The sequence below is a fragment of the Mauremys mutica genome, chromosome 21 (genome assembly GCF_020497125.1).
Source record: "Mauremys mutica isolate MM-2020 ecotype Southern chromosome 21, ASM2049712v1, whole genome shotgun sequence".
Taxonomy (NCBI): domain Eukaryota; kingdom Metazoa; phylum Chordata; order Testudines; family Geoemydidae; genus Mauremys; species Mauremys mutica.
The window spans coordinates 7,744,120-7,771,675 of NC_059092.1; the positions used below are offsets into that span (position 1 = coordinate 7,744,120).

The 27,556-nt window shown below is 49.6% G+C and overlaps 1 protein-coding gene across 7 annotated transcripts in view; it reads left to right on the top strand.

The window, feature by feature from the left end:
• The window catches only part of ACAP3 (ArfGAP with coiled-coil, ankyrin repeat and PH domains 3), a 160,770-nt gene extending 133,621 nt beyond the window's left edge, over window positions 1-27,149 (top strand). For 3 of the 7 annotated variants that reach the window (XM_044996165.1, XM_044996172.1, XM_044996167.1), the window contains exons 15-26: window positions 220-428; window positions 1,681-1,750; window positions 1,868-1,962; window positions 2,877-3,091; window positions 4,011-4,115; window positions 4,527-4,622; window positions 9,591-9,683; window positions 10,300-10,520; window positions 11,172-11,281; window positions 12,288-12,398; window positions 12,504-12,565; window positions 24,784-27,149. In XM_044996165.1, the coding sequence (XP_044852100.1) occupies window positions 220-428; window positions 1,681-1,750; window positions 1,868-1,962; window positions 2,877-3,091; window positions 4,011-4,115; window positions 4,527-4,622; window positions 9,591-9,683; window positions 10,300-10,520; window positions 11,172-11,281; window positions 12,288-12,398; window positions 12,504-12,565; window positions 24,784-24,890 (1,494 nt within the window). In that variant the 3' untranslated portion in view covers window positions 24,891-27,149. Of the gene's footprint in view, window positions 1-219; window positions 429-1,680; window positions 1,751-1,867; window positions 1,963-2,876; window positions 3,092-4,010; window positions 4,116-4,526; window positions 4,623-9,581; window positions 9,684-10,299; window positions 10,521-11,171; window positions 11,282-12,287; window positions 12,399-12,503; window positions 19,125-24,783 lie in introns of those variants that run through there. The other 4 variants (XM_044996168.1, XM_044996169.1, XM_044996166.1 and 1 more) reach the window with 4 other exon arrangements.
• Window positions 27,150-27,556: the final 407 nt, after the last annotated feature.

The following is a 27,556-nucleotide window of genomic DNA, read 5'->3' on the forward strand; positions in this document are numbered from 1 at the left end:
CTGACTTTTTTCACCTGTGACGGTCACATAAAAAGCCCACACTGGGATTTTAATGCCCCCCCTCATCCCCAGTGCTTCCCAGTATCATTCTATAATGTCTCCCTGAAATGGCAGAGCAAATCCTAACCCATCAGCCTGCCTCTCTGCCCGCACCACACAGAGCTCCCCACCATCTGTCCGCCGGCAGAGCACACGGTGACTCCCCTTCTCTCTCTGCAGAGACTGGACCGAACCGCCTCCCCTTCCACCAGCAGCATCGACTCCGCCACTGACTCCCGGGAGCGGAGCATGAAGGGGGAGAGCATCCTGCAGAGGGTCCAGAGCATCCCTGGAAACGACCAGTGCTGTGACTGCGGCCAGGCGGATCCCCGATGGGCCAGTATCAACCTGGGCATTCTGCTGTGCATCGAGTGCTCTGGGATCCACAGGTACCGTGCGTGGGCGTGTGCCGCTTGCCCAGCCTGAGGGCCTGGGCACTTTGCCTGCCTGCCGCTGAGGGATCCCTGGTTGGAGCTGGTCTGTGCTGTGTATACGGTCAGGTTCAAAGGTCATAGAACACTCCTGAGTGTGTGTGTGAGGGAGGGAGAGAGAAAGAGTGAGGGACACAGAACAGGGTGGGTGGGTGTGTGATACACTCACTCTACAGGTACCATGTACTGCTCTATACCCACACACGTATTATTTTCTATCTACAGCATATGCAGCATTGATATCTATAGACAGGGCAACCAGATAGTAACTGTGAAAAAATGGGATCGGGTGTGGGGGGAGGGTTTATAGGCGCCTATATAAGAAAAAGTCCCCCAAAATGGGACTGTCCCTTTAAAAATGGGACATCTGGTCACCCTATATATAGAGAGAGAGGATCCAGCACATGGCCTACTACCACATAGCCAGAAATGTAATCTCTTGGCTGTGGTAAAAATACTTACCATATTTCATCTACAGAGCATTTTAGAGACACGAACTAATAAAACCTTCAGCAGTTATAGACGCTGTGATGATCTCTACTGCCAGCTCCCCTGTCCTGGAATGTCTGAAGAACTTAGCGGTTAAAACTGGGAGTCAGGCGAGCTAGACTCTATTCCCAACTGCTACTGATGTACTCTGTGACCCTGGGGAAGTCACTTACCCTGTCCGTGCCTTACTGTCTACATCTCTAAAATGGGAATAATCCCTGCACACTTTTGTAAAGTGCTTTGAGAGCCATGGGGGAAAGGTGCTCTACACGTGTAAATTATTAGTAGTATTATTAGCATCCTCTGTGATCACAAACCATGTGTGCGTTGTGCAACCCAGCTCTCACAAACAACCCTACAATAACAAGCCTGCACTCACGTGCCGTAGTGGAATGCAAGGGTCAAGTAACGAAACCTGGTTCCATTCCAGGTTTCCTAGGACGGACTGTAAGTAAGGAGAATAAAAATAAAAAGAATTCAGTGCCAAATAACTCAACCGGGTGCCTCTTTCGTTTGAAGAATTCACTGGGAACCTCTCCAGGAGAGGGGGCAGTTCTGTGTGTGTGGAATTCTCTCCGTCTCTAAATCGATTCCTTTTGCTGCATACTTAAGACCTGGGTTTGCCCTCATTCACCCTGTGATCCGCTCGCCGTTCTGCTTTGTTGTATAGAGTCTGTTTTGCAGCCTATAACCCGTCTCTGTCTCCCCTTTGGTTCTCTAGGAGTCTGGGCGTTCACTGTTCCAAAGTCCGCTCTCTCACGCTGGATTCCTGGGAGCCAGAGTTACTGAAAGTGAGTTCTGGTTTTCGGGCCGAGGAAGTGGGGAGGGAGTCCCTGGTGGGGTGCTGAGGGGGAGCCGGAAGGCGGCTGCTCTCCTGACTGCTTTGTCCCTCACTTGGTGTATCGCAGCTAATGTGCGAGCTGGGGAACAGCACCATGAACCAGATTTACGAGGCACAGTGCGAAGCGTTGGGACTTAAGAAGCCCACTGCGGGGAGCTCCAGGTAAGTCAGAGCCCTCAGTCCGCTTTGGGGATGACTCCCCCCAGATCTGTCTTTGAGGTGCAGGCCAGCAGGGGGTCAGTAGATCTGTATGGAAGTGTTGTAGCAAATGGAAAGGGAGATCAGCTTCGCCCTACCCTGGCCAGCTACACAGCATGGCCTGCGGCTGACTGCCCCAGAAAATGAGCGGCTCTGATCCCTTCTCACCGCCTGTTAGTTTTGCTTCTTGGAAATAGGGACTATTTTTAGGTCTTTATGACAGATCCTGTTCTCCCATCCCCCTCAGCTTTTGCTCCCTCCTTGAAGGCACTCCCGTTGGCCCAGCCATGCCCTGGCCTCTGCCTTCAGCCCCTTTCAGAGCACTGCCGCTCCAGAGCATGTCCTCCAGCCTAGGAGCTGCAGCTGCTCAGCGTCTCTGAAAACCAGGCCATTTGTTTAGAAGCCTGACTTTCGTCCCCTAGGTTGGAGGAGTCTGCCTTTAGTGACATGCCCAAGGCCATAGAATGAGTCAGTGGCAGAGCTAGCAACAGAACCCCGGTATCCTGACTCTTTGTGCCTGGTTCTTCCTGGCCTCACCTCTCCCGTAGTCATTTACAAAGTGGGTGTAAAATCCGCTGCACAAGGTCCAGGGCACTGGGGAACCAGGCCCAGGATGCTCTGCCCTGATCACCCGAGCTTAGCAGCATCCCTGCTGTGCCCCACCCTAGGGAACAAGCCTGGTGATACATTTTTCACTGGCCTGAGCGTCAGGGGCATGAACTGTCCCAGCACCATGGGAGACCAGCCCCTCCCCACGTGCTCTCAGGGTTCGGAGCGTCGCGGTGTGAGAAGAGCCTGCAGTTGCCAGGCTCTCTCGTTGGTGGGTTTAATTGAGCCACCTGTGGCACAGTAAATGCCTTTTCCTGCACTGCCCTCAGGCAAGACAAGGAAGCCTGGATCAAGGTCAAGTATGTGGAGAAGAAGTTCCTCAAGAAGTTGCCTACTGGGGAGGCCCTGGCGGAGAACGAGAGGAAGCCCCGGCGCTGGAGCGTGAAGAAATGCCAGCGGCACAACAGCACCACAAAAGCACCTACGGCTCGTAGGAAGTACCGGCATGAGGCAGGAAATGCATCGCCGGCCCCGATCTCATCAGGTGGGAACCCATTGCCCTCCTTTCTTTCCTATGTACTGTGCTACAGCTGTCTTTCCACCCCCACCTGTGTGTGTGTGTGTGTGCGTGTGTGTGTGTGCACGCACGCACAACACCATCCTCTACTGTAAAAACAACAAGGAGTTCGGTGGCACCTTAAAGACTAACAGATTTATTCCTCTACTGTAGGTATATTGCAGTGGTCCGCGACCTTTTCGTCTGGTGGGCGCCAGACGAAGGACTGTGGTGGCGGTCGAGCATCTGCCGAAATGCCGCCGAAATTCGGCGGCGACACTTCTGGATGATGTCGCTTGTCGGCAGCAAGCGGCATCATCCAGAAGCGTCGCCGCCGAAATTCGGCAGCACTTCGGCGGATGCTTGACTGCCGGCCAGGACGCGGGCGCATTTAGATGCACCACGTTGGGGACCCCTGGTATATTGGGTCTGATAAAGTGTCTATGCTCCTGTCTCCCGCTAGTGGCTGCAGGCTGCAGAGGCTATAAGACCTAATACTACTGCACAAGCGTGTCCTTTGCACGGGTTACCCGTGGAATTTCCTAACAAGCTGTATCTTCCTAACAAACCTTCTTAATAGTAGAGGATGAGACCATTGCACTGAGGTGACCAGTGGGTCCCTTATTCTGCTTCCTTTATACCACAACTTTCTGTTCATTCATTAGGTTAAAGCCTCCTTTATTGCGTTTACTCAGCTGGCCCAGAAGACAGTCCTCGGGTTACCAACTGCCCAAAATGTCATGGGATGGTGGCGATTTTACCACCTCTTCCATGCTCCCTGTTTGTTATCTGTATAGATTTGCACACTTCTGAAGCACACTCGACGTGCAGGCTCAGATTGTACAAATGTGACCATGGGATTGTTTTTTTACCTCCACCATATTTAAAAATCCCTCCTTGCAAACAGCTGCCACTCTGGAGAGGAAATTCCGGCGGGACTCTCTCTTCTGTCCTGACGAGCTGGACTCCCTCTTCTCGTACTTTGACACCGGCGCCGGCTCAGGACCCCGCAGTAAGTACAAATAACACAGCTCTCCTCTTGGCACGTCTTTGCCTCCCACCTCTTCTAGGGCATGTGCATTGCACCCGACCAACGGCAAGGTATCTGTCTCACCGGAGAAGTGACCAAATCACACACACACACTGGGGGAAATGTTTCAAGAGAGTGATGGGGAGTTACTTGCACAAACCCCGACCCACTGCCCTTGTTATTCCACTGGCTGGTTTTTTTTTTATCTCTTTCCAGTCAATCCCAGGCGTTTGTTTTTTGGTGAATGGGATTTTTTGCGCGCTCTTTACCCCCAACCTGTGCATTTCACCAGCTGTTTCTCTTTTTTATTTTTTAGCAAGTCTTACTGCTAACTTTTTTTTTTTGTGTTTGTGACGATTAACTCCCCTCACATTCCGTCCACCTTCCTCTTAGGTGCCAGCCACATCTCTATGCAGCACCCGCTGGCAGCTGGCCCCTGGAGTGGCATTGGTCCCGGTGGGAGCGGTATGCCGTTCCTCCTGGACGGAGGTAAGGTGACACCATAGCAGCTAGCAGCAAAAGAGCCCCAAAGTTATGACTTGTTCCAACCAAAACTTAGATGTATTTTTCACAATCACATCACTGGAACGCAGATATCACTGTGATAGGTACCTTAGGAAGATCAGAGATAGATAGGTAGACATGCTACTAAGGCAAAAAGGTGAAGTTTTTTAGGCTCTGGTTCAGCAAAGCACACGCTTGATTTAAAGTACACGTTAAGTCTCGCTGACATCAGTTAAGCACATGCTTTAGTGCTTTGCTGAATCTGGGCTTTAAAGATGCCAGAGCAACTAGCAGGAAAAGCTACTTTTCAGGGAGCTCCTGGATTCAGAATTTTCAGCTAAACTGAAACGATCCTTTTACCAGCATGGTTAGCGCTGGACTCTTCCAAAGCACTCAGCCTTGTCCTGACATTGCTCCCGTTGAAGGTGATGAGAGTTTTACCACTGATTTCCGTGGGAGCTGAGTCAGGTTAGTGCTGAGTGCTTTGGCAGATTCTGCGGACATGCCATAGGCCGCTCACTCCCTTGGGGTAAATCTGGAGTAATTCCATTGTCCTCATTGGAGTTGCTCTTTATTTGCACTGATGTTATTGAGAACGAAGTCCACCCCAGGGTCCTAATCCCCCACTCATATCTATGGAGGCAGACCTCTGCCCCTACACATATCCAGAATCCTGCTGAAGCCAAAGAGATTGCACACGGGCACAGGTGTGTATCCGACTGCAGAACCGGGGCCTTTATTGGCCAGAGCTGACGAAAACTGTAAACAGTTTTCCTCAAATATTGGTTCACATTTTGAACAAACTAGCCTAGGTTGGCTGCATTCGCTTCTCTTTTGCGTTCGCTTTCTACAAAACACGGCGAGGAGTTTGCTGGCAGGAACATTTGTCAAAGCAGCACATTGAAAATGAGACATTGCAGAACATTCATACAAGGTGACATTTTAATTCTTACACTGGAGACCTGATCCAAAGAGTTGCACTCATCCAGTAAAGGGACAGAAACAGCCTCTGGGGCCTAATCCAATCAAAACAGCTTGCCTTTTGGATATCCATTACCTGCAGGGAACTAATCCAAAGCCATCCAGGGACCAAGGATTAGTTACTGACATTTTTCAAGAAATTATTTTGAATAATGAAGAAATTTGAGAAACGTGGGGCCTATTCATGGACAGTTTGGAAAAAAAAAGGAAAAGAAGCAAAATTCACCAAATAAATGATATGCTAAGAATTACCCTCCCTGCTGTAATTATGGCCCAGGAGTTCACAGGCCTTTGGGCAACTAGGACTCAAATCTTGCTTCAAGGTCACAAGTGAAATGACTTTGATGTTCTCGATCTTGTGTCTAAGGGTGCATTGACCCTATAACAAATCTGCCATGCAGCACTATTCAACCTAACTGGCACCCTGTGCTCAGAGAAGCACCAGCACTGGAATGTTTTTGTGTGTGTCACGGCAAGATCTTGCCCTTGTCGTACCTGGCTCTGGATGATGCTATTACACCATCACTTTCGTGAGGACGTCATTTTTTATAGAGGAAAAGGACTTGGGACTCGATCCTGCAAGGTGCAAAGTGCCCTGTGGGAGGCGCTTAGCAGCTCTTACAGCCTTCCACCATTAGTGTACAAGAAAGTGAAAGTGGATTGACAGTCAGTCAGTCACCCCTGTAAATACTTGTTTTTTATGTTAAACAAGTATGAAATCAAACCTTACTCCTCTGCTGTGCCTACTAAACAGAAACGCTTGACAACATTGTTCATCGCTCCATGAAAAATATATGAGTCACTCTTAAAAGTGATTTATTACTAATTCCCCAGTGGCATATCAAGAGCACTGACAAAGAATAAAGTGCCTGATGTCTACAGATTTGGACCAGATTCTGTTCTGTTACCCCAGTGTAAGTTTGGAGTGATTCCACTTACATCATTGGTTTCACACTGATGTAATAGGTTAACAGCTGGAACAAAATGTCTAACACAAAATGACTTCATTTATAAATTAACGGTGGTTGATTTTTCTCTTGATTTTTCTTGCAATTGTTTTGTATTGGTCACACTGCCAAGTCTTAGTATAATTTTCTATTGAAAGGGAATTGCAAGATCAGAAGCCTGCTTTTAAACTGGCCAATTCTTTATTCAGAATGAAAAATTGCTTAGGCAGTTGCATTTAAAGGGAAGCCAAGCCAGCAGAAGGACATCACTGAGATGTTTCTGTGTCCTGTTTGCATCTTTAAACAGTTGTTCCAACCACCAAATCCTGAAGTGAGAGGTTGTGGGTTAACTCGGTGGAAGTAACTGACTCCTATCATTGGAAGTCACGATGGGCCCAAGTTGCCCAGTTTGCACCTTGATTTGGAGCTGGATCCTAAATTCAGGTATATCCAAGCCCTGGAGATTTTGGTTTGGGCCCATATCTCCACAGGACCATCCCATTCTGCTGTCGATTCACAAAGGGATGGGACATTTTTGTGGCTATCAAGAATATCCTGAGTTATAATTAATGACAACACATTTTTGGACGGGATATTAAACCTCATATTTCAGGGATTATTTGCAATGAGGATGAGATCTAATGTGAGGGGCAGATTATCCCACATCTGTTTTACACCTCTCTCTGATGTGTCTGGTGCTGGCCGCTGGATTAGATGGGCCTCAGATCTGATCCAGTCTGGCGGGTTCCTCTGTTGCTGGAAGGATTCTCCTTTGGTTTGGCTGCAGCTGTAACTCCAGTGGGAACTGAAGCGGAAGGTTCTACCCTTTCCAGGAGGGAAGGAGAGCGCTTACTACAAACGTAAAAAGAGCAGGAATACTTGTGGCACCTTACAGACTAACACATTTATTTGAGCATAAGCTTTCGTGGGCTACAGCCCACTTCATCGGATGCATAGAATGGAACATACAGTAAGAAGATATATATACATACAGAGAACATGCAATGGTGGAAGTAGCAATACCAACTGTAAGAGGCTAATTAATTAAGATGAGCTATTATCAGCAAATCTGACATCAGGAATCATAACATTCAAAACAGTAGGAGAACATTTCAACCTCTCTGGTCACTCAGGAGCAGACTTAAAGGTGGCAATTTTGCAACAGAAAAGCTTCAAAAACAGACTCCAACGAGAAACTGCTGAGCTGGAATTAATATGCAAACTAGATACCATTAACTTGGGTTTGAACAGAGACTGGGAGTGGCTGGGTCATTACACATATTGAATCTATTTCCCCATGTTAAGTATCCTCACACCTTCTTGTCAACTGTCTAAAATGGGCCATCTTGATTATCACTACAAAAGTTTTTTTTCTCCTGCTGACAATAGCTCATCTTAATTAATTAGCCTGTTACAGTTGGTATGACTACTTCCACCTTTTCATGTTCTCTGTATGTATAAATATCTTCTTACTCTATGTTCCATTCTATGCATCTGATGAAGTGGGCTGTAGCCCACAAAAGCTTACGCTCAAATAAATGTGTTAGTCTCTAAGGTGCCACAAGTCCTCCTGTTTTTTTTGCGGATCCAGACGAACACGGCTGCTCCTCTGAAACCAGTCATTATGTAAGCACTACAGACATAGACTTCAGTGCGCTCCAAGACAGGGATTCTCCTCCTTAAAAGTCGAGCGCCTTGCTCTGCCCTGGCATCCCACGCTAGCTGGTGTCTCCTTCGTACATTAGCCATGGTCCTTGCGGGGTTCTCTGGATATTGTTTTGGGGGCTGTGTGTAAGGGGCAAAGTGTTGGAGACTGTCTGGTTGAATCCTGTCTAAACACAAAGGATTGGGCTTGGCTCAGTGGGGAGGGTCCAGCTGACTGGATGTGACCCTTCGGGGGCTGCAGCAGTGCCCCTGCCAGCTGGGTTAGGCCCCTGAGCAGCGAGTTTCATTACAAACTCGGGGAGGCGATTCTTCTTTACCACGGGCACACACATGCCCGGAGCCAGTAAGGGGCGAGTGCAGGGGTATGGGGTTTGGAGGGTGAAGGGAGCCTTGCAGGGATCATGATGAGTTCGGAGGTGTGGATGGGGAAGAGGAGAGTCCTTCTCGGGGACCTGCTCCTCAGTTCCAGCCCCTGCTGCTGCTCTTCCTCCCAGCGCTGGAGGGGGATGTACAGCTTGTGCAGAGGTAGATTCCCCTCTCTCTGACCAGCCAGGGGTGCCAGTTCAGACCCCCACCTCCAGCGAAGCACCAAGCAGAAACCATTCATTGTAATATTGAATCATTGTAATGGTATGATAATGAAATTTGGCTAGAGCCCGGTGTGCGTTCCTGACAGGGTGCAGTGCGCTACAGAACAAGTGCAACATGCCAAGGTTTGCTCAGTCCCACCCTGGTGGGGGCAGCATCCCTTTGGAGACCTTTCTTCCCGGCCACGGTGGTTGCCCCCTTGGCATTTTCTCAGCTGCCACCGTCACAGAAGTGGGGTCAGGGTGCAAAAAGGCTCTGCCATGGAGGTGCTGTGTGTCCTTGGTCAAGTCGCTTCATCTCGTTGCACCTCAGTTTCTGTGACGTGTTTGCCCACCCTGGGATATTTAGCAGCCCCAGGGGTTCATTAGCGGAGGGGCGGCTCCTGGCAGATGTGAAGCACGATATAAATGAACGGCCCGGGGAGCTGGCCAGTGAACCCACCGCAGGCAGCGGTGACTCCTGCAGGGTGGCGGGAAAGCACTCAGGAGGGCGGAGCTGGGGCAGCTAAGGGTAAAAGCAGAGCATTGTCATTATTGGCTTCTGACACCGCATGTCCTGCTGTAAAGCGCTCTCTGCTGCTGCTCCTTGCCTGCCATTCACCTCACGGCCTCCCGGCCCGCTCGTGCCTGGAGGAGATGCAGCGGAGAAGGCTGGCGCGTTCCGCGAACGCCGGGCAGCCCGGGGAGATGGGCGCCCTGCTACACCACGAGCAGGCTTTGCGCTTTGCCCTCATAGTAAAACGATCTTGGTTTGTCTTCTGTTGGCCCCGCAGGTCTGAGTAGCGACAGCGGGCTGGGCGGCAGCACGGACGGAAGCACCGACGTCCTGGTGTTCGGCTCGGTGGTGGACAGCGTCACAGAGGAAGGTGAGTGTGACAGGCAGCCGGCGGCAGTGACGCAGCAGGCCCGGCACCACGGCCGACAGGCCTCAGCGTCGCCTCGTCGGCGCACGCCGCACTGCATCGTGCTAAGGGACGCCCGACCAGAACGTTGGGGTGGGGACACTCGCGCGAATGGGTTCGCCAAGCAGCGCACCTCCATAACAATCCCTGAGGGGCCATCAGCTCTCCAGGGGGGCGGTAATCTCCCCACAGCGTGGCCAAGGGGAGTAGCCCCTGTGTGTCGTGCCCCGAGCCCCAGAGCCAGGAGCAGTTCCCACCCTTTACGCCCGGGCTCTCTAGAGAGGGAAGATGTCACCCCCTAGTCCTCCCGGAGGTTCTCCAAAGAGTTGCCCACGCCTTGCCCAGGTTCTTCCCTGGTGGGGGCAGTTGCTCCATTCCTGCCAGGGGTCCCCAGGAGAGAAAGAGCTCATCCCTTCACCCAGTGCACTTGGGGCATGAGCCCCATCCATAAACATGGCACTAAGGCCAGGAGGGAGCATAAGAAATGGGGAAGTGGGAGCCCCTTGGCAAAGCTCGACATGGTGTCTGTGCCGCTGGCTCATCCCTCCTCTCTCTCCGTCCCCTCCCTGCCCCCCGCCAGAGTGCGAAGTGTCAGAGGAGTCCAGCGGCGAGGCGGAGATAGAGCAGGAGGCCTCGGACCTGGAGGACCTGCGGGAGCTGCACCCCGGCCTGCTGATTTACAAGGCAGCACAGGCCAGGAACTTGCCTGTCATGGCAGAGGCTCTGGCACATGGCGCCGAGGTCAACTGGGTGAACGATGAAGATGAAAACAAAACTCCTCTGATTCAAGCTGTGATGGGGGTAGGTAGGACTGGCAGCACTGACTACGCAGACCCTGGGGGGATGGTTGAGCAAAGCTGATAATACAGCTGGTTAATGCCCTAGAGTCCTATGTTTAAATCAGTCTCAGATGCCAAGTGCCTAGTTTGGTGGCATTAGAGGCTGTTTGTTCACACTGCAAAGCGGCTAGTGCTGGGACTGGAATCAAAGCGGGTGCTGCAGCCCAGGACTGAGGTGCATTGGCAGAGTGGCAGGTGAGGGCCAGCACTGGGATAGCAGGGGGTGCAGAAGTCCAGATCAAGGTGCGTTGGCAGAGGGAGGCCTGCACATCACCCGTGTGCACGTCACCTGGTACCAACCCCAGTGCTGGCTGTCTCTAATTAGAAACTCCCCCTCTGAAATGAAGCTTTTCCTTCTTGGGGAAGGGATGAGATTAGGATTCAGGGAGTCTGGCCTGATTAGACAAGAAGGGAGACCCTTCTGGAGCTGATTCTTGTGTGTCTATCCAATTGTAATGGATTATTCTGGGGTTTTCCCTTTCTTGATATGCCTGACATTGGTGAGGCAGCCCCGGGATGGGATTAACGCTTCCCCAGAGCAGCCTGGGCTTTTCTCAGCAATCCAGCAGCGCAACAGGACCCAACAAAACTTCTCTCTCCCTCTTCTAAACAGGGCTCCTTGATAGCCTGCGAATTCTTACTCCAGAACGGAGCAGATGTTAACCAAAGAGATATCCGGGGCCGGGCTCCTCTGCACCATGCCACGTACCTGGGACACACTGGGTAAGTCCCTCACTCACTCTCCAAACACACTCCTGAGCCCACGGGTTGGGTCGACCAAAGAGCCCCGGTGGGCTGGTGGGGCTGGGTTGTGGTGAATCAATTATTGGAAAATCACACGTTTTTCTAGCTACTGGACAACAACCTGTTTGGTGTGTTGAGGATAGAAGGACCCAATTCCCCTGTATAAAGCTAGGCTGGCATAAATGGAGCCCTATATGCTCTAGGTCAGACTCTGATCTGTGTCTCTCCATTGACTTAAGTGGAGTTACTTCTGATTTACACCAGTATAAATGAAAGGAGAGCCAGGCCCAGCATAGATTTATTTGTATTAGACTGTTTCTTTCTCCTCTTTCTGCTCTTGAGCCATAGCTGCTCTGTGAATTTATTATTATTATTGTTCGTGTAGGAGCCCTAGGCATGGATCCCAGTTGTGCTAGGTGCTGTACAAACAGAGACAGTCCCTGCCCCAAATTCTCTCCAGTCTCAACTCTCTTTTTCACCTGTGGATTGTCCTTTTCCCCCTTCTCTGCTCCCATTTCCCAGCTCCCCCGAGCGCTCTATGAGCTTGTCCTGGACGAATCGTCTAATGTTAAAGTTCGAGTTGAACGTTCGGTTCGGTCATACAGTGATTGGGTGGGTTTGAAGTTAGGCAAAAAGTGTGATCACCCCTGCTTCTGAGGACACACGTCCCTTTGGGGTGAAATTCACCCCTGTGCCGAGGGCCAGCACGGGGCATGACGGCCATACTGCATATGATCTGGTGTCACTGGCCACTAGAGCCAGCTGAGTGGGCAGTGGGGTTTGGGTCTCCCATTCACTCACTGTCACTCATGCAGAGACCCACATGGGCCGCCGCCCTGACGCCCTTTGCTCCTGTGCACTGGCCCGGGCGCGAGCTCCTCCTCTGTCAGGAGAGCAGGCTAGCCCCACAGTGCCGCTCTTGTGGTTCGGACCTCGGCCCAGGAACCTCTATTTCTGCTCTGACGTCTTCGTTTCCCGTTTTCAGCCAGGTCTGCTTGTTCCTAAAGCGAGGCGCCAACCAGCACGCAGTGGACGAGGACGGCCAAGACCCCCTCAGCATTGCAGTCCAGGCAGCCAATGCAGACATAGTCACCTTGTAAGTGTTGTCTACCTTGGGGGATATTGCTGCGAGCAATCTCCAGGCGAGTCAGGAAAGGATAATAAAACCTCGTCTCTCTTTTTTCCCTCTTTCTCTCTCTAGGCTGCGTCTGGCTCGAATGAACGAGGAGATGCGAGAAGCTGAGGGCCCCTTCGGACAACCAGGTCAATATCCCAGCAACAGCCCCACTGAGCTCCAGTACAGGAAGTGTATACAGGAGTTCATCAGCCTTAATATAGATGAGTGTTAGTGACAACTCCCCACCTGCCTCTCCTTTGCTGTCTTGAGTGGGCTGAATTCAAGAATGCCGCCTGAGCCCCACCTTTGGTGTATATTGGTGTTTCTTGCAGATTGGCCTGATTCTGATGCCTACGGCAGACAGGCCAAGAGCCACAGAGGAAGGAGAGGGACCTTTCGTGTTAGTGTGTAATTCTCATGCTTGACTAGAGATGGTCAATTTCACACAGGAGGAGATTCAGGGCACACCACAGACCGTGGCTCATGGGTTTGAGTGTGCGGGGAGCGCACGAGTTTAGTGTAAAAAAGAAAAGGAAACCCTTTCTCGGCAGAAGAAAATCACCAACGATACAGCTGGATGATATGCTTGGAACCTGCTGTGTATTTGTAGCGCTATAGATCGGCCCTACACCGAATTATCATATGAACAAAGTTTGTTTGGACAGCCTGCTGTTGCTGGAGCTCCCTCTTATCAACGGTGCTCAGCAGCTTGAAGTGCTCATTAGCAAATGGGGTGACTGCAAGGTTTGGAAGTTGTCAGATCCGGTTTAAAATGCTAACGCGGGGGCCTCTTAAGTGTGGAGGAGGCAAGCTGCAGGTAGAGATCCTCTGCTGCAAAAGGCACACGGGACGGGGTAGGAAGGAGAGACATGGCCGCCCACCTTACATGCTCTCAGGTTTAAACCAGCAAAGCTCCCTTTTTTACGCCAACAGTAGCTAGCTGGTCAAAGCCATAGCTTAGCTGCTTCCTGGACTAGGGCGCGATGTGTTTAGTGTTACTGAAGCAGTGAGGCTAATTTTTTGTGGCCAGGAGAGGCTCGTCGCCGGCGATGGGCTTTGTGGCAGGGAAGAAAACTAAAATCAGACGCCCACAGCCTGAGTGGCTAACTCAAGCTGCTGGGTTTTTTCCCTGGTCAGATTTCCTACTTAGCCCCTTTCTGGGAAGGGGATTTCTATTTGTATGCGTGTCCCTAAGTGCTGTGGTCCCTCATGCTGATGCATGCGAGCAGGGCGTTTCTGCAGCAGGTCCAAGGGAATCCGGATTGCTCCATTTCCATTTACTGGCAGGACTATTTTGGCTTTTCTTTTTTTGCGGGAGTGCGGGGGGACCTGTTTTTACTCAGAGCCACTCTGGATTTTATGGTCTGTGTTTCTGACGCGCTCGCGGTGTCTCGGCAGAGAGACCGTCACCTCGCCGTCATTTCTGCAGGGGGCTTGGAGATCATGTATGAAATTGGAAGCCCAACCTGTGACTGTGCATTACCATGGAAAGCCTCACTGGGCTCCTTTAAGAGTCCAGTCCCACTGGGTGCTGAGCCCCCCAAATGCCATGCAAGTCAATGGAATTTGGGGGCACTCGGTGCCTAACAGGAGAAGCTCAGGATCTTGAAGGATGAAATTGTTAATCAGGAACACAAGAGGCCAGGGAGACTTCCCCATGCCCTATCCCCTCCGCTAAACTGGCAGTGATACACCATAATATTTCTTTCCATCAAATACTTGTCCGATTCCTTTAACAAAAGCTCTGCTCCGCATACCAGCTGCTGCCCTTGGTAAGTTATACATCCGCTGGTTGTGCTCTGTGGGCATATTTCTGTCCTCAGGTGCAGCACGAGCAAGCAGGTTCCACTCAAAGCTGTGCCACTCATCCAGGGCTAGAACAGTAAAGAAACGCCACCCAATTCCTTTAGTTCCTTTCTCAGCTAAAGGGCCGGATCCTGCTCCTTTGGAAGTCAAGGAAAGCGTTGGCACCGACGTCAGTGGGGCAGAGTATGTCCTGAAGGTGTGCCACCCGCTTCCTGTCTTCTCTCATGGCTTCTTTCCTGTCTGCTCCTTTCGAAACTGTGGGACGGCCACTCCCGGAACGCCAAGATCCCATCTCAGTTACACCCATGTGCTGTAAATCTGGAATAACCCTACTGAGTTTGCTGGAGTTGCTCCAGATTACCACTGGAGCAGACTCTGGACGGCTTCCCCGCTCCACCCCTCCAGTATAAAAACCTATTCTCTCCAGCCCTTCACTGTCCCTTCTCCATCTACATGCCCTCCTGTCGAGCACAGAGATCATGCCAGTGCTCTTTACATAATATGCTATTACCAAGGCTGGATTGTGTAAGTCTTCAGCATTTATGTAGTCCTCCTGTCTTCCTGCCCTGTACACTTGGTGGGGCCCACAGTAAACCTCAGGCCACCTGCACTATCCCCTTTAAGCACACAGCGCCTGGTTCTGACACCGTTATGCAATCCATACTCAAGCAGTCCTCCCTCCGAACCCTCCTCTGAGTGAGTGCTGAGTAAAGGCTTTAGGATGCCTATGGTGGTACTTCCTAGAGGCTAAATACTGCAGTCTTTGCTCATGCCATACTCAGGCAAAACGCCCATGGACTTCATGAGTAAAGCCTGCAGGATTGTGCCCTTTGTAGTGAAAAGGTCACTTGTTACCTTTTTAGTACAGAGAAGGGACATTGATATTTAGTCCCTGTAATTCAGGGGACAACTTCCTGGCGACCAGATTCTGATCTAGATCTGGTGTAAATCTGGAGTCACTTCATTTGAAGTCAGTGGAGTGATACCGGATTTACACCAGTATCAATCATGTCTACTGTAGCTAGAAGTGCACACAGTATTGCAGAGCTGGCCTCCTATGGAGTTGGAATATTTCCCTTTGATTTGCACTGACAGTGCCCTCTGTTAAGGTGCTTGTTTTCTGTTAAGTGGGGTCTATCGGGTTTGATCCAGCACTTCTCCACTTCCCTCATCCACTTCAGCTTCGGCGTTTTCAGCATAGAACCACTAATGGTATATGGTTCTCTTGGTGCCTGACCCCGTAACCTTTCATTTCTCTGCACACCACACTGTTGCCTTCTCACCTGTCCAAATCACGTTAGGTGTAAACAGCTTCCTCCTGAAAACTGACTGGCCTCTTCTATTGCATCATCTTTTCCTTTGACACCTCTGATTGAGTTACAGCCTGAGCGTGCTCCCACTGAGGTCAATGGGAATTTTGCTGTTGACTTCAGGGTGAGTAAGATCAGAAACCTGTTGAGCAAAACCCTGGACTCACAACTCCTTGGTGTGAAATTTTCTGCTTGCTGGTATTGCCATCCGTGAGGATCTGTGATGGTTTAAGAAGCTGCCCCACAGTGAAACTCCCTTGCCCTCCTCAATTTACCATGAAACTATTATATATATGTATATAGTGCTGAGCACTCTGCCTTCAGTCCAGCGACACAGGAATCCTCATGTGCTTAAACTTCAGCCCGTACTTCTGTGCTTTGCTAGATTGGGCTCAGAGGGCTCAGGACTATGCAGGAACCAACCAATGTGCAGCTGAATATCTGCTGCTTATCTTGGCTTAGGAACGAGGCAGCTTCTCTGTAATTAAGGCTCGTTGATTATCCCAGCCTGTCCCATTTTATGTAGAAAGGCTAATCTGCACAAAACATTCGCTCGCCCGCATGTGGTTCCCTTCAAGCCATGTCCTCCTCTAGAAAAAGACAAGATTGAAATAAAACGAGAAAATTTCAGGACACTCCAAAGAGAAAAAGCAACATGTTGATCATTAAACATCCTGCTCTTACTCTGCATTAACGAAACCCAGCCTGGTGGTTGCTGGAAACTTTTTTCCTCATGCGTTTGCCTGTTTATCGGCTCCAATCCGGTTTCTGACTCTGAAGAGGAGTTAGAAATTTGCCTGATCCTTTCTATAAACCAGTGAGATCTGAAGGTGTGGCTTGTCCACTCCAGGCCATTTTATTTCACCGTCAACATTAGTGACTCACGAGAACAATACAAACCAACAGTGTACGGTTTGGCACATACAAACTTGGAATCACTCACTGCCCCAGTAAACGTGGTTAAAGAATATGTAAATACTGACACAAAACCCAGTATGTCTGGCAAGACAATTTATCTATTTAAAATGTATCGGTACTTTATTTAGACTCAATGTATAAAGCAACTTTGTGCACTTTTCCTACTTACAGTATTGGGTTTTTTTATGTTCTTTTGTTATGGATTTTGTGCTGTCTTTTTTAATCGGTGAAATTGTTAAGTATTTAATTTATTATTGAGATGCCCAGAGGACTAGTGCAATTTTCATTCAATACAGTTTGGCTGTATTTAATGTCAGGATTTTTTTGTAACATTACTAGGGCCTATTTTTTTAAACTCGACTTTTTTCCCCCGTCTCCCCACTTCCCTTTCTTTTTTTTCTCTTCCTCTCCTTTTGGCGGGTAAAGAGAATGCAAGGCAGCCGATGCCTCGCAGCTTGAGATAGGGTAGGACACTTAACAAATCCTGCAGTTTCTAAAACAAAATGTTTTTCTCCAGGAAAAAACTATGCCTAAGAGGCATTTATCAATGTTTTCTATGTTTATTTTATTTTGGGGGAGGGGATGAGAAATGTGTGTGCACGTGTGGTTCGGGGCTTGGGAGGGAGGGATATTGGGGAAATTGTACATACGGTTTGTTTTTGGCAAAGCAAAGAGCCAGCACGGTTACAGGGGAGTCTAAACATAAAGTCGCCGGGTTATTTTTTTTTTCTCTTTAAATATGGATACATTGCTCTGAGTGTTGTACAATCCTAGCTGAAATTTCTAATGCCAAAATTTCTGTCATTCCTCCTTTATAGCTCTTCTTTTCAAAGAGTTTGTACATTACAGACATGACAGTAACTCGGTTGCAACTGCGATTAACATGAACAGATTTGCCTTTGTCTAGAAAGCAACACCCTGGGTATTACCTCAACATAGATGGGCCCAAAAGATTATCTCCAAATTGAAAGATTCTCATGCTTTTGGGGGTGTTTGAGATCTGGGCCAAGCTTTGAATATTTGTTCCAACCATATTATGGGCCAACCCAACATCCTGGATCCAAATACTTGAATTGGAGGATCCGAATGTTGCATTTTAAGCACATCTTCAGTTCTAGATTGGATGGGTACAAAAGATTTGCAGATTGAGATTATACTCCCTTTTCAACGTGTGTCCAAACTGGCAAATTGCCATCTAAACCAGAGAAACTACCCCGCCCCCGCACGCACACACATTATTTGACTATTATTAATCATGATAATCTGAGTCTGTGTGCCTTGCCATTCCTTCCACTAATTCTGTCAAGGGGAGAAATGTTGATGCTTGTAAAGCATGAGATTCGACAAACAGACTGCGATGAGCATGAATTTCTCTGACATTTGCAACATCTCAGACTGGCAAATTTGAGTGTTATTTACACACGATGAAAAATGGATACTCCTAAAGAAATGCACTGAGAGGCCTCCAGTAGCCTCAGATTAACGGACACAGCTATTGCCGTCTCCTTCCAGACTGCCAGGAATGCTGTGTGGTGCCATTCTGCTGCAGTCCTGGCTGTTAAACCCCGGGGCATCACTGCTTTCATCCAAAGGCAAAAAAGCATGAACAGACTAAATGTTATATTAAACAACTGATCAGCTGATGACAAACTTGTGTGTGTGTGTGTGTGTGTGTGCACGCGCGGAGTGATGTGATGATGAAGGGGTGTGAGCGGAAGGGCACTGGGTGAGGAGGGAGAGGGGGAATGGGAGTTTGAAAGGACAAGAGAAAAAATAAAGAAAGATACCAAAAATACCGAGTGCTGTTTCCATAGGAATGTGATGTGTAACCGCCCAAGCCCTGAAGTCTGCCGCCGCTGCCTCACCAGAGTATGGGACTACAGCTCTCAAGCTGAAAGACAAGGAGTCGGTGGGAAGATGGGGCTGTCAGGTGGCCAGATATGTGTGGGAGGGGAAGAGGTGGGAGGCAGTTACTCGGTTCCTAAATGTAGCAGAGTCGTGAATGTCAGTTTGCAGGGCACTAATAGAGCCCATTGGTTTCTAGTGCAGGAGTAGGGCAGGGAAGGGTCAGCCAGGCAAGGCGCACGGGGCTGCCCAGATGCGGGCCCAGCTCTTAGCACCTCCCCAGTAGCTTGGGAATTGTTTAGTTTGTACATCCATGTGCTCCAGTAAGGTGCATTTTCGGAAGAACCGGGCAGCTGCCTTCTGCTGCACCGACCCATCTCAGCATCCATCAAACAGCACATGAATGTCAGGGCGTGTCAGTCCTGTGACATGTGACCCCTCTGGGTCAGACCCATGGCCGGAGCCGAGGAAGGATAAATCCCAGGGGGATAAGCTTGGCTCAGGGCAAGGTTATGTTAACTGGCTGCCTTGAATGAAGGCCTTCGAGCCATTAGGGAGCAAAGCCCTGACCCGAGACTCCATCACTTCCTACCTACACAGCCCAGAAAGAAAGAGGAGCTCTCAGCCAAGTCGAAGCGGCTAGATGTGGTTTGTTGACTAGGCTGCGGACACACGAGTGGCTGGGCACAAGGGACTTGCTGTAAATACGCTATCGCATATTAACCTCCTTCACTTGCCTGCTTTCCGTACAACTTTGTGACACGTTTTTTTTTTTTAATTTCCCCTTTGCCGCTACAATCTGTACTGAGTATAACTATGGAACTGACTATTCTATATGTTAGTATCTTTGTACAATTTTACAGCCGTTGCCATGGTGTCAGCTTTTTCCTCCCCCCTTCCACCCTCTATTGTCTCTTGAAACACTGTTAATAAAAATCTCGATAAACTCCTCACCTCCTTCTGCTTTGGTTTGTTTTATTCACGGAGGGGCTCTTGCCTTGTTTTCTGTATTAACTGTAGCTAAGGTATTATCCCCTTTCACCCTGTTACTCTTCCACTGCGACCCACGTGCTGAACTGTGTCCGCAAACAGCATGGAATGGCACATAAATATTCTGCATTTTTTGAGTGGCTGGCTAGGCGTCCATCGCACTATCCTGTGATAACATCGTGATTTCAAACAGCTTGAAAGGGACACCGGGTCAAAGGTAGCAGGTTCAAAATATCCCCTACTGTGTCTTTTAAAAAGTACTTATTTAACTTATCCGGCATACGATCAGGCCTGGAAAAGGAGGCCTTGCAACACAGCTAAAATCCTACATTCCCACCCTCAGGCTGAGCACTTGAAAACCACTTTAGTTGCAAGGTAGTTGTCCTTTGCTTACCATCAGATAATCTAATCGCAGGGGCCTTGCTGATCGCAGGTGCCTTTTGGAAGATGTCTCCTACCTCAAGGTTTCCATCAATCTCAGAGCAGCAGAGAAACGCAGAAACTAAGTTGAATTATTAGCTCCACTTTTCTATTTTTTAAATCAGGTTGGGTTTGTGGAATTAAGAGGAGGGATTGGACAGTCAGAACAGTTTAATATGGGAAAGATCATTGCAGTTATCTCACCTGTCCTCATCCCTGGTTGTGTTGCCCCCGCCCCTCCAAATAGCAAGGCCATTGCATATAGAAAAGGAAAGATTAGGGGCACTAGCCTAGGACTTTGGAGACCTGCGGTCAAATCCCTGCTCTGCCACAGATTTCTTTTGTGACCTTGGGCAAATCACTTGATCTCTCTGGGCAATGGGGATAACAGCACAGCCCTGCCCTCAAAGGGGTATTGTGAGGATAAATACATTACAGATTGTGAGATACTCAGGTAAAGACTAAGACATTTCTACAATAATGGGGGCCAGATAGGTAGCTGAGATAAAAATTAATCTGTGGAACTGGATGCCGCAGGATATTACTGAAACAGATAACTGAGCAATTTTCAAAAGTATTAGCTATCTATCTGAATAAGAGTACATCAGGGCTTGTGGGCATGATTCAGCTACTACTAAGGTCAATAGGAGTGTTTCTAGTGACTTCACTGGGAGTCGAATGGGGCTTTATGTGAACAATAACAAAACCTATGAGTTTTCGAGCTTCTTGTTTGATTATACGAGTTGATCACCAACGGAGTGCAATTTCCTACCATGGTATATCAAATTGCATTATGGCAGCTTCACGCCTTCTTCTGATCATTTCATCATTAGCTGTCGGAGACAGGCTACTGGAATAGATGGACCTATGGGGCGGGGTCTTTTCCAACGTGGCAGCCCCTGTGAGCTTAGTGACAGGATGTCTTGACATCTATCTAAATGTGCTGGAAATCACCACTGCGTGATTCACTTGCAAGTGCTCCGATGATGTAAAAACCTGCAAATTCGAGTGCATTATGGTAGTTCCGTGCCTTCTGCAGATGGATCCAGCTTAGGCTACTGTCAGAGACTGGATCCCGCCCCGCCAGCAACCCCTATGTTAGAAATAACAGCCCGTTCTCTTTCTAAGATATGTACCAGAGGGTGCTCTGATGTGAAGTCACTGCTCCTTGGTTTGCCCCAGGGATACTAGGTAGAGACACCGTCTGTTTCAAGTGAGCAAACCAGGCCTGATTCCCTCCTAGCCTTGCAGCTCCTTTTGCCGTTTACATCTGTGCAAAATGGGTTTGAAAAGCTACCCTCGTCATCTGGCAGCATTTTTACACGTACTTTGCACAAGTATAAATGGTGTGGCACAAAGGTGCGTGGCAGAAGAAAATCTGGCCCAACACTGCACTTGTGAGTGCCAAAAATAGGCAGCGTCAGCTAGTGAAACTCACCCTAAGTGAGTTAGGGAGACTGGACGCTCCTCTGCCAGCTCAGGATTTGCGAGCGTGAATGAACTGTTGCTTTGGGGGGGATTTCAGTCTGATTATTTTGGGATCCAAGTGGTTGTAGGATTTCTTGCTCATATTTAGTTACCCCTGGACATTGCAAAGAAGGGGGTTCTTCAGTGAGATAGTTATGATTCCCAGGGTGGGCCTGCACAGTTCTGAGCCCTGGCAGAGGTAAGGACAGCCTGGGAGCTGTTCTAACTTACACCAGCTGGCTATGGTCCCTCAGGGACCATATGCCAGCTGAGCGTAGCCTGAGAAGTGTGAACTCCAGCCATATCTTCTCTCCATGCCAGTGCAGAGGGGGGCTCGGCAAGGTGGTGAAGGAGCCAGCTACAATGGCTCTGTGTCAGCTGAGAACTCCCCATGCTGGGGGACTCTCAGCACGTGAAATCTGGCTGCTCAGGTACTAGTGTTAGGCAGATCTAGTGCTGCACAGGTGGTGCAAAGGAGCTGGAAGGGACCTGGGAAACTGGCTCATTGCATCAGCTACTAACTTGTTCGAATCGCTTGTGTTCAGTGTCTCTGTGCATTTGCTGCAGTGCTGCCCTTTTCTTAACCTAACAAATAAAGAATAAATGTGAATGCTAGAAAGACACAGAGAGAAGCAGAGAGAGAGAGAGAGAGAAAGAGAGACGGAGAGAGAGAGAGGAGCCTGAATTGGATTTCGGTGCCTTTCTGGAATGAACTCGTCATACAGTCCTGCCGAAGGGGTGATACTCTGCAACCCATCCCATCCCTGGCAATACCCTGATCCTGAGGCATTACATCTGGCTAGATGTCTCTCCTCTCATATCTATCTATCTATCTATCTATCTATCACCATAATATTGAGGCGCTGGGGCCTTCTGATGGATATTCTGAATGCAAGTGGATTTGCCCATGAGCGTTATGATTCCCCTGAAGTTGCTTCCATCCTGAAGTTGCTTTTAGCTGCAAGGGCTCAATCAATCCAAAGCCCCCCCTGTTATTGTCACCTGTGCACAGTGCATTAGCACATCCGTTCCGAAAACCATGACTCCAGCCTCTAAAGAGTGAATCTTTTCTTTTCTTCGTAGGAAAATAGCTCGCTCTTCTATACACTCTGTAAGAAAGGAGGGTGACATCTTCCATTCAGAGAGGGAGCAGGCAGCACACAAGCAAACTCTTCTCCAGGGGTGGGATATACGTAAAAGGCTATCGGTTTGGGGCTCGTCCTAGCCACAATTGGTGCTCATCCAGCTGTTCAAGCCAGTGCAGACAGTGGAGCAACTGCAGGGGGTCTGGGGACAGTAGCCCTGGAGAGTTGAGGGTAAAAGAGAATGCAGCCCACTCAGTTCCCTGGACGTCTAGGCCAGCACTGGAGTGACTTCAAGGGGGCTACGCCGGGTTACACCAGCGATGGATCTGGCCCCTAGATTGTTTTGAGATTTAGCATTTAGCGCAGCCCACGTGGCTGGTTGGGAACCAGGCACCAGAATACAGGCATTCCCGCTTGCACCTGTCAATCAGCGTGAGCGCAAGCCCAGCGAAGGCTTGGTTGGAAACAAGCTCCACATTGTTATTGTCATTTGTATGGCAGGAGCAGCAGGAGTCCATTGTGCTAGGGGATGTGCGGACGCATAACGTAACCCCCTACCCCAGAGAGCTTACGACCTAAGTCCGTGACGTTAAAAGAAGAAACTCCATTTGTGGAGTAATGAGTGGGGACTTCATGTTCACACAAGGATTCAGTTTACTCACTGCTGGCCCGTGGCATATGCTCATGCCCGTATCTCCAGCCATCTCTGGGAGAGCAATTCAGATTACATTGAAAAAGGCCAGAAACCTTGCCACAGGGAACAGAGCTCCATGGGAGAAAGACACGGCCCGGGACCAAGGCTATATTGGTGTCACTCCCGACCTACCAGCACTCAGTGGGAACAGGTCAGCAGACGGCTGCTCCTTGCACGGACTGGGAGGGGAACAGACCCGGGTCCTTGACACGTCAGGGCTTCGGTAACATGCGCTGGTTTTGAATCCTGCCTAGAACTGGAGTGCCTACTCCGATGAAAGGGGCACCTTCAGTTTGGGCTTTACCTAAATACAAGCCAAGAGACAGTCCCCCAGGAGACTGCGCAGGTGCAGAAGGGAGCAGCCTGGCGGCAAGACACCTCCTCCCTCCATTTACCCCCGTACAATGGCTGTCTGTGTGCTCTCCCAAGTGCTCGTGCAGGCAGTGGTGCATGCGCCCCTCGGGGGGCCAAGAGGAGCTGATGACCCACCCGCTGGCCAGTGGAGCTGGCCTGGCAAGGAGCGGAGGGCAGCATGGCACCGGGCCCAGTGCAGCCCAGTGGCTGGAAGGCACAAGTGAGCCATGCATTAAATAAATGCAATGAAACACCCCTTGCAGGGAGAACGTTGCTCGTGACACAGCAGCCCGAGTGCACACAGCTCCCTGGCGTGGTGACAGTGTCTGGTGGTCCCACCGGGGATCTGGGGAGGAGGAAAGGAAGACACACTGGATGCTTCCATCTTGCTGGCTTGGTGAGAGTCGGCTTCCTGCCAGGCAGGTCGCACCGAGCCCTCTTAACTCTGTCTCTGGCACCAACACCCCAGGAAGGAGACAGCGAGGTGGGGCCCTTGTGTGTTCACATGCTGAACAAGAGGAAGTTAGCTTAGAGGCCTCGTCCTAAACTGAAATAGTCCCTCCCCCCCCTCCCTGCAGCAGGGACAGCTATGCAAGCGCTGGGATTATGAATGGGATGCAGGTGTCTAGTGATCTCTGTGGGGCTCTGCTGTAGGATCTGCACTGAAGCCTTGCACATGCCAAGGGAGGCGTCATGGCTCTGGGCATTGGTGCTGGGACACCAAGCCTTTCGTGCCTAGGTCAGACATTTCAATCCAGCCCCAGCGTGGTGGTAGCAGAAAGTTGTTGCTCTTTGAAGGCTGTTCTGTGGTCTATGTGCAATGAGATGTTGTTTCCCTCCAGCATGGGTGGACAGGTGTCCCCCTCCTGATCCTCCGACACTACCCATCATCCGGCCTGGCAGCCAGCAGAGAGGTCAGGGACTACAAGCCAACTACCATCTTATCCGTGGTCCTTGCAGGTCACAGGGAGGTGCAGTGGCAGGGCCCATTGGGGGAAGCTTTCATGGCTGGCTGTGCTGTGCTGGGGAGAAGTATTGCGGTACAGGGCCGCCAGGTAGGCTCCGTAACAAATCTTGCTGGCTCGTGTGCCTGGATACTTAATGAGAAAGCAACGATCAGAGATGGATGGGGGGGGATGAGCCCAAATCGGGATCCCAAAGCAAGAGTCGTGATAAAGAGTAGGTCTATCAACCTTTAGAAACAAACCAATTCACATGTACAAGGAGTCAGAACATGATCTTGTGGCTAAATGACAGTGCAGGGCTCCTGGGCTCTATTCATGTCTCTGTCAGGGACTTTCCTGTGTGGCTTTGAGCAAGTCACTCAGGCCAAAACTTTCAAGTGTCCTCTAATCCTTTTTTGGGAGCGGGTGCATAGGGCTGGGTTTTCAGAGATGCTGAGCACCTGTTCCATGCAGCAAAGACCTGCAAAGGATAATGTTGGGATTAACTTGTCTTGCCCTGTATTTCTGCAGGAGATGCAACATACCTCGACATCTTCCGGGAGTTTTCCCACATGGCATCGAACAACCCTGAAAAACTCAACCGGCGGAGCCTGCACTTCAGCCACTCCTGCAGATAGCCCCTCCCTGCCTCTTCTGAGACCTTCTGCTGGAGAGCCACCTGTGAGCTACCAGAGCTCTGTGAGAGCAGAAACGGGGGAGCGGTTTGGCAAGGCGGAATGGACCTGCTGGGCTCATCTACTGGAGGAAGACCCAGCGATCTGTTCCCTGGCCAAACACACACTTACGGAGCACACAGTGTTTATTCCAGTGCCTGCTTTCGTATCCACATCCCAGACCCATGACCCGTGGTGACAGGACTAACCAGCCAGTGTATCCAAACAGGGCTGAACCAACTGCGAAAAGAAAACCCTGCTTCTTTGCGATTCACTCCCTCGGCCCCCGGGCCTCCCTCGGGCCAAATGCTTGCTTAAGTCAATAAGATTTGACCTTCGATTTGTTAATTACTGAAAGGTAGGGGCCACACATCCCATAACTAAAAATAGGGGGTAGCAGAGGGGGGAACCAAGCACTGTTTCTGCAGATTAGGTTAATCCCAGCAACGCTGATTTTTGCTGCACCAGGTGTATGGGGCAGGAATGGAGAAACGTTTCGACACAGACACCAGCGAAATGGTTTGCCTGGGGCAGCAGCATAATGGTTCATCTTTTACGTCAACCCGGGGCAAACGTCAGAGGAAGAGACGTGACTTTCTGCGTTACAGAGGGATGCATTCCGGGGATGATATTCCTGCGGATTTGTGGTTAGTATTTGAATAGGTCCCTTCTCAGATTTTATCCTTTTTGGTTTAGAAACCCAAACGACACAGAATAACCCATCGAGGACAGAAGTCTAAACATCCCAGAGTTGATACAGTCTGGCAGCCACCTCGGAAACCTGGAATATCGTCTGAGAGGCTGCAGCAGACTTTCTGCTGAGGTTGCATCTGTTCTGGGGACCTAGGGAACCTATGGTTCTGGGGACCTGTGCTGCTTGTGTATTTGGGTTCTGCACAGAGGGATTTTGGGACGTACCCTTGGAGAATAGGGTGTGAAGATCCTCTGAGCTCCTTCCTGCCAAATGTAGGAGTGAATGTGGCTTCTGAGCCCTTCCCCCTTGGGAACAGTTCGTGTTAGACTCTATGAAAACCATAAGGGTTTGACTTAAGTTGCTACCCTCGGTGTGAATGTTTCTGTCCCAGCAACACAAGTTACCGGAGAGGCAGTAACAAGTACAACCAGCAAAGGATGCTGGGTAATATTATCAGCTGACTGAGGTGTAGCCGTGTGTGGCTAAGGGGTTCATTTGTCACAGTACCAAACCCAAATCAGAAGATAAACATTTGTGAACTCCATGGGCAATGTATTGTTGGGGCATATTCCACCCTCTGTTATAGAGGGGTAACCCAGGGCACAGGAGAAACCAAAGAGGGGTTCATGATGGAATATTCAGCTGTGCATTTGGTTTCAAACACCTGAATATTGAGGGGTGTGTGTGGTGTTTGGATCCGGGTTATCAGTACTGGCCTGTCTGGAGTAAAAACTTCAGCATGCAGGGACCTCACTGGAAAAAAACCCACAACTTTTCCAACTGAGCTTGAATGTTCCTGGGCCAACACACTGCCAAAGACGCTGCTGTCTTATGCTGCTGAACCAGATTTGCAAATGAAGTGAGTTTAGCTAGGCTAAGAATGGCACAGCACTAATGGCCTGTTGCACTACTTCACACGGCTGATTTTCCATCGCACCCACAAACTATAATTCACTTTAGGCTGAATGCCACCCACATGCAGCTTCCCAGGCCTTTAGTGGCCATGTGGTTCAACGGATAAAGACCCAAACTCGGATTTAACAGACCTGGATTCTGTTCCTGGCCGGTGGCCTATGGCGAATCACTTCAGTTCTGTGTGTGACTCATATGTTAAGTGCCTTGAGACTCTTGGGTGAAAAGTCCTATGTACTATTATCATAATTATACCATGGGAGCTATGCATGCGGATCTGAAACCAGAACCTGGCCCTTTCCCCCTTGAAGAGTTTTGTAACTCATGCTGACTGTGCTGCTCAGCGCTAGGAGAACAGAGCTCTTTCTGTAAGGCATGGCTTTCATTCCGATTTTTTTTACCTGTAATATTATTTCATAGCTATAAAAAGGGTTATGTGTGGACTATACAGGTATAGGCACCATGACATATTAAAGTGTATTGTCAGAATGATGTATATAAACCATGTTTACGTGCTGAAATGTAATATATCATATGGCAGAAGAAATGTATTTTTTAAATAAGGGGGAATGGAAAAGTGTCACGTGCAAGTGATGCCTATTAATTGAAAGTAAAATATGAGATTTTTTGTTTCAAAAACCAGGCTCGTTTCCTCATTCTATCCAGTCTAGGCCTCTGCAAACCAATAGAGCATTTCAGCTGGAGACGGTTTATATAACGTGAGATTTATTAGGCACTCGTTTATGGCTGGAAGTCAGGGGGCCAAATGAATTTTCCTCCGAGGAGATGCCGGGCACCCAACTGTTTTGGGCAGCCGCGCGTTTGATTCAGATTCAGGCAAAGCCTAGCCAGGCCTTTGAAGCCAATGGGAGTTCTGCCATTGACTTCAGTGGAGCCAGACTTTCACCTCAAGATTGTTTCAGTTCCAGAGTCTCCCTGGTTAGTGGAGGGAATAATTGCACATGCTCAGTCGTGAAATGAAAAATGGCAGATTCCATGGCAAGGCGAAGAGGAGATAGAGTAC